Raw genomic sequence first — 7,073 nt, forward strand, 5'->3', positions numbered from 1 at the left:
ACAGTACTCATTTTAAACATGTACATGTCTACCTCAATTAATTCCCAACAAATTTGCCACACCACCTAACTCTTTTAAGTAAATAAACGTCTTGCAAGTCTATCGTCAAATTAACTACCTACTAAGCTAAGGCATACTCTAAGCTAAGGCAAACAGAGTACTCTGCTAAAAAATCATCCTGCCAAAACCATATCAACACCCACCCCCAATGGATTCAACAACCACTCGCCTGGCACACGTAGCCGTATGCCCAAGCGCAGGCATCGGACACTTGACCCCTTTCCTACGGCTAGCATCCATGTTAACCTCTAACTCATGCAGCGTCACCCTCATCATCATCCGCCCCACTCTTTCTTCTGCCGAAACCAACCAAATCAACACCTTCTTATCTACACACCCCCACATTGCCGCCTCAGAATTCCACATCCTTCCTTGTGAACCATCTTCAAACTCCAACGCCCAAGACCCTTTTGTCCTCCAATATGATGCAGTCTTCCGTTCTGCCCACCTCCTTGTTAACCACCTCTCCACACTCTCGCCTCCACCCTCTGCTGTATTCTCTGACGTGATGCTCGCATCAGGGATCAACAAGCCACTCCATGACCTCGGCATCCCTAACTACAATGTCATTATCACTTCCGCAAGGTTCTTCTCTTTCATGACCAGTCTTACTCATCTTCGAGTAACAAGAGGAGATGATGTTGTGATACCGGGTTTAGCTCCAATAGCAGGAGACGACATTTCACCTATATTTTCTAACCCAGATCATATGTTCACACGACTCACAAAGACAATCTGTAGTTATCTTAAAGATGCTAAGGGTATTGTAATCAACAGCTTTGACTTCTTCGAACCTGAATCAATTTCAGCCCTTCAAAATGGCAAGGTTCTTGCAAGTCTACCATCAGTTTTCCCGGTTGGACCATTTATTCCATATGGATCAATAAATGGTAAGTAATACTATAACATTTTGTTTAAGTCTTTATTATTAAAAACATTATATTATATTAAAATGTCTAAGTGACATATCTATTAAGAATCTTCGTCAGTATCAATTTAGCTAATTGACAAACTTGTATTATTGTATGCCCGAAATTTGTACAGGCGATAGGATATCATGGCTGGACAATCAACCATCAAAATCTGTTGTATATGTTTGCTTCGGAAGCAGAACAGCAATGAGCAAAGACCAAATAAGAGAGCTAGGGGATGGGCTTGAGAGGAGTGGGTTGAGATTTTTATGGGTGATCAAGACAACAGTAGTCGACAAAGAAGATAAAGAAGAGCTCAAAGACTTGCTAAGTGAAGCATTTTTCGAGAGCACTAAGGAAAGAGGGCTAATTTTAAGGGAATGGGTGAATCAAGAGGAGATCCTTGCTCATCCCGCCATAGGAGGGTTCTTAACTCACAGTGGATGGAACTCGGTCATGGAAGCTGCTCAAAGAGGGGTACCTTTGCTTGCTTGGCCCCTACATGGCGATCAAAGGGTCAATGCCGGAGAGGTGGAGAAGGCAGGATTAGGAATATGGGAAAGAAGCTGGGGTTGGATAGGAGAAAGATTGGTGAAAGGTGATGAAATTGCAATGAAAATACAAGAGATGATGACGAGTGAGAAGCTTAAGGCTAGTGCAACAAGAGTTTGGGATGAAGCTACAAAAGCATGGGAAAAGAATGGGAGCTCAAGAAAAATGTTTGAGACAATTATTGGAGATACAGTTAGTAGGGTGTGAATTTACAAGTGCCTAAAAAAATTGCTTGCAACCCAACTTATCTAGTGTTATGTTATGCTTGTGTTTTTAAGCTTTTGATGGGTGGAGGATCCGTCCTAATAAAATGTCTAGACTCTAGAGGTTGTTTTTTCTTCTTGTTTGCCCTAAAAATTAAATTAAATAAAATGTGATGCATTATTGTTTCTATCTTTTAGCCGACTACTTTAGACAAAGGTAGTAATCCTATAATAATGGAAAAAACTATACAAAGGCCTCAACCTGTGTCAGTCGAACTCGTCATTTTACCTCAAGTACTCGTGTTGGATCCTAGACACCCGGACATAAGTATGGCACTTGAACACTTCATTATTGTAGTTCAAAATCATAAAACTGTACAAAATAGCCGAGTCGGACACTTAGACACGTACTTGTGCTAGACATGGGAACCTAAGTACGAGTAACATAAACCTCAAGCTTATATGGCCCTGCCTATTAATTAAGGACAGTTCCAACTATATAGTAACTTCTGAAAATAGATTTTCCCTAAATATCCTATTAAACAGGTTGCCATGCTGCACAATTTCATTGTCAAAAGTTTCTAATACTTCAAGTTAAGTTTATAATACTTCACTTATTTCTTATTGGTCAAGAATAACTGGATTGTTGGAAAACATAAATCTCCGATTCTCTTTTTTTTTCCCCTTTTTTTCAAGTACTCTATAGTACCCCGTAGGATGAAAGGAGTAATAATAAACAACCTTGCACAATCTAATCACATAAGTTCAGGACCAATGATTTGATATGTCCTTTGTAAATAATTCTCATGCAAAATTTCTTCATTCCTTCTTTCATTCCATGAATCTTGTATAGTAGCACATAGCTAAAAAGACGGTGCACAAATTATTTGTAACAAAGTAATAAGAGAAGATAAAGCAACAGCACCATACCACACGACTGAAAAGCTAGAAGTCATTTATCCTAAATCTCTAAAGTTCACTGTGTTTCGTTTATCGTTATGAGCTGATGTCTACTTTCACACAACAGAATATTAAGAACAAATGTGAAACCTAAACATTAAAGTGGGAAGAAAATGAGTACCACTTTACGAAGACAAAGAACGTCTAGATATTAGATCAAACGATATTCCATTCTGTTGAAGCCGGTCTTGGAGATCAGTTGGTCCAAACACAATCCCAGGGGTAAGAACACCTCCTTTAGGCAGGTTTTGTCTCTGATTAAGGGTAATAAGAGCGCACTGAACCAAAATAATTGGGGTGGTTATATAACCAATCTCTGGTCCCATAACTCTAGTGATTATTTCAGTGTCAGGTATTATGTTTTCCAGGGATACAGTACTGCTGTCACTAAAGCCGCGACCAACAAACCACATTTTGAAGCTTGCATGACTAACCTCGGCTTCAGTGGGCCCCTTCTTCCTGAACCATCCAAGACTGAAGACTGAGGGAAATTTTAGAAGCAGCCACCTTCCAAAGGAGAATTTGCCCAAGAGCCCGATAAACACACCCACAGCAATAAGTCTCAAGATACCTAGCAATGATTTGGTTGCAATCTTCACCCCGAAATGAGCTGGCTTCACAGTTGACCAAAATCTCTCTCTCTCAGCTATTTTATCAGCACTTTCATTCACCCCACAAAGTCCACTGGGATTTTCAGTCAGTATGGTAAGGGTTCTTCGGACAACGGCAGAATCTGCTGAAGGTAGCCTCACAGCCCAAAGGCCAACGTCTTTTTGTTGTTCAATTGTCGGTCCTCTAGGAGGAGGAGGACCTGGAATCTGCGGGAAAAAGCATGAATTAGCTCTTAGTCATGGATGTAGAAACTCTGAAAAGGAAAAATAATTCAACCGCCCACCCACCATCAATCCCTCCTTCCCTCTCAGATTAGATAAAGTAAATAATTTTCCTTTTACAAAAATGTTCTTAGCAAAAGGCACATGAGAACAAGGATAAGAGAACAAGACCAAAAAATATTGTTCCCCATCATTTAAAATTAGAAATAGTCAAATGAGTACCAAATATATGCTTTACAAGGTTCATGTCTGAACAGTGCTTAAATATTACGATTAAAAAGAATTTATTGCATTTCAATTTCAATAAGCTCCTGGGTTTATACTCTAGATACACTCTTAATTAGCAGTAAGACTGAAGCATGTACCAGAAATTAATAACTAACGAATACTACTAAAGTAATTATAAGGATTATATACTTTTATTTTATGCAACATAAAAGTAGACTCATTCAGTCAGTTCTTTGAGCTACTGCTAACACCAAAATTTACAATATACTAATATTTCAATTGCCATGCAAAAACAGACTTAAGGAATCTCTTCACTTAATTAGACTATCTCTATCTATCTCATGTCACATATACTAATGTGAGCAGTAATTAACTGTGATGTACTCTTGAAGTAACCAGAGCATGTCAACTACTCAGCACCCTAATAAAACTATATCAATTGCTTCGTATATTGTCTGACAGAAAACCATAACCTCTTTGTATATATCTCTAAAATGACTTAGCTTGTAATAAGGACTAAGAAATTCAAATTTCGTTCCATGTACTAATCCACTACGGAGTACAAACCTTCTTGCTCCTCCACAAACATTCTACCCAAGAGAGCAATACATAACATCAACACCAGAAGTACGTGAAATAGACGTATGAAATAAAACTTCAAAAACATCCCTTTCCACTATAAACCCCTTCGACCCGCATAATATTTGCATAGATTGACAAAATAAGACATAAACTTGCAAAAGTAGTTAACAGATTGCAGCACTAGCTGCTCATGTTGGATAAACATATCAGCAATTCAATCCACAAAATCAATGGAGCCCAAACAACTAAATTAGGAAAAAAATACAGAAAAGTTTCTCCCAACTGAGAAATCAATGGAGCCTAAACAACTAAATTAGGAAAAACATACAGAAAAGTTTCTCCCAACTGAGAAATCAATGCAGCCAAACAACTAAAATAGGAAAAACATACAGAAAAGTTTCTCCCACGTAAGCACACCCCCGAAGGATTCCCATTTTTCATATGACAGGATCCAACAAGACAACCTACACATTTATTAATCAACTCCAACTATCCAAGCATAATCATGTGATACAAATAGCAGAAGCATACAAACAATACTTTATTCGGCCAATGATTTGGCAAATGAGGTTGGGTAATGCTAATAATTGTAAGTGCCTGTCTCTCATGGTAGCGATTATAGAGATACTTGGAAGATGAAGGGAAGGGGTAAGGTTTTACGTCCTGGTTTATAGGAGAATTTGACAATAATCAAATTCATGTTATACATCTTTTTCAATTGGGGAATTCAGCTAATTTTAGATTTAATACTCCCTCTCTTCAATTATCAACCACATATGATTGGGGGTCATTACTCATTATGCTAGACTACGTACCATAATTCTCCTTCGTAATTTGGAGTTCTATGTGTTCAAACTATTGTTGTCTTAATTTTGAGAAACAAAAGTACTAAATTAGAAATGTGACCCACAACATAGAACAGAAATTTAACATTAACACTACTCGGTATGACACATATAGGCAATATTGGTACTCCATTATTTCATATCATCAAATAATGAATGAAAAATAGAGGGATTAAGCATGAATAATAGGATAACAGTTGGACTGTTGGAGCTCTTTGGAAGGTTTTCGCTTCCGAATTGCTAAGTATTCATACCTCAACACACAAGTCCCTTTTTATCTCCAGGTCCTTTCTCACAAAATGTACATTCCCACATTGCAATTAAAGAGAGCAGGGAAAGTAATCAACAATTGCATCAAATAATCACATTTGCTTCATTCCTCGTTCTATAATCAAATCAAGCAACAAAACTCCCAAATTATAATCAAATCATACAAAAAACACCAAAGTAAAATCAACCTGAGGACGAGCCTTCTTGGGACGAGACCGCCTCAACTGTCTAAGAGAATCAGCATTAGCAACACCAAGAACAGCAGACTCATAAGTAGCAAAATTACCCACAATCCTTTTATCACTCTCCAAGCTCAAGTAAGCCTCAACAGTATTCGGGGCCGAAGGCGAAACCCATTGACGAGAATTAAACAACAACCCCAATTCAGCCGGAACCGAATCAAACCCACAAGCAGAAACCACCAAACAACCCTTATCAAATGCCTGATCATGATATTGAACCTCCATTTTCTCCATAAACTCAGGTTCCCCACAAATGTCCAAGTAATCGGTACGATTCTCGAGGCAAGCTCGAACCACTGGATCGCCATGAAGGCGGAAGGGTCCTACACAATTGAGGACCAGTTTAGTTAACGAAGCGATGTGAAGAAGCGAATCGAAGTTTGAAGTATCTGCAGTGAGGATTGTGATGTTGGGAGGTGGGTTTGGGTGGGATGCCCATGAAAGAGATTGAGCGAGTTTTGTGGGGTTTCGACCTGCGATTGCGAGGGATTTGAGAGGGGAAGAAGATGAAGAAGAGTTGAGGAATTTGAGGGATTCTTTAAGGACGTATTTGCCAGTGAAGCCTGATGCGCCGAGGATGATGATGTCGTATGGTGGTGGGGTTGAAAGGTGGGTTACTTCCGCCATTGTTGATGGGTTTGAGCTTTGAGCGTTGAAGGAAAAAATGGAGGAATTGTTTTTGTGATTAGTTAGTTTGGGGTAATTCCAAGTTTCTCTTCTTGAGAAACACGGAGGGGGTAATTTCGTCCCATTTGCGTCAATTTTAAGGGTATAAGTGACTTTTGCTCTTAAATGCAAGCTCTAAAATGGAAACAGCCGTTAACTTGGAAATTCCTTGAAATTGACGAACATTATGTGTTTAACTTCTTAATATTTAACCCTGCCACAGTAACAGTTGGCTATTAACTACCTAACATTTTACCCTGATACAGTAACTATTTCCATTTACCATTGGTTTTTTGTTTAACCCCCTTTGAGAATTGATGAGCTCCCGTGCAGAACTCAATCTGGGTTCTCTAGAACCGTAAGAAACCCACAACGGCGAATACTATGGCGGATTCTTGCAGACCTCAACCTGGGATCTCTGGACCCGTATGCAATCCGGGCGATTTGTTGTAATCTGGGATCTCTAGACGTTGACGGCAGTAGGGACGCAGAAGTGGAGGCAGTTTTGCGGCCGGTGAATTCAGGTCGCATCGTGTTCTTTGCCCGGTGATATCTATTTTCATAAATCAAAAAACCGAGAACTAGCGGGACTAAACCTTCCATTGTTGCGATTCTCCACCTCAGATCTATAATCAAGCACCTCAGATCTATAATCAAGACCAAACCTCCTGCTCGCTCGATGTACATACAGCAGCAGCTCAGATCTGGACAGTACTACACC

The 7,073-nt window shown here is 39.3% G+C and overlaps 2 protein-coding genes across 2 annotated transcripts; one reads left to right on the top strand and one right to left on the bottom strand.

Annotated features, from left to right (window-relative positions):
* The first annotated feature begins 90 nt into the window (after positions 1 to 90).
* Positions 91 to 1,953, top strand: LOC145595342 (UDP-glycosyltransferase 708C2-like). The gene is made up of 2 exons (XM_081651735.1): positions 91 to 950; positions 1,105 to 1,953. Exons 1-2 carry the CDS (start codon positions 209 to 211, stop codon positions 1,728 to 1,730), a joined length of 1,368 nt encoding a protein of 455 aa, XP_081507861.1. The 5' UTR covers positions 91 to 208; the 3' UTR covers positions 1,731 to 1,953.
* A 567-nt stretch (positions 1,954 to 2,520) lies between these two features.
* LOC145595343 (putative mitochondrial saccharopine dehydrogenase-like oxidoreductase At5g39410) lies at positions 2,521 to 6,375 on the bottom strand. Its single transcript, XM_081651736.1, has 2 exons — positions 5,633 to 6,375; positions 2,521 to 3,504 (listed from the first exon to the last, which is right to left on the bottom strand). Exons 1-2 carry the CDS (start codon positions 6,311 to 6,313, stop codon positions 2,812 to 2,814), a joined length of 1,374 nt encoding a protein of 457 aa, XP_081507862.1. The 5' UTR covers positions 6,314 to 6,375; the 3' UTR covers positions 2,521 to 2,811.
* Positions 6,376 to 7,073: the final 698 nt, after the last annotated feature.

Source organism: Chenopodium album, chromosome 19, assembly GCF_948465745.1.
Source record: "Chenopodium album chromosome 19, dcCheAlbu1.1, whole genome shotgun sequence".
In the NCBI taxonomy this organism is placed as follows: Eukaryota; Viridiplantae; Streptophyta; class Magnoliopsida; order Caryophyllales; family Amaranthaceae; genus Chenopodium; species Chenopodium album.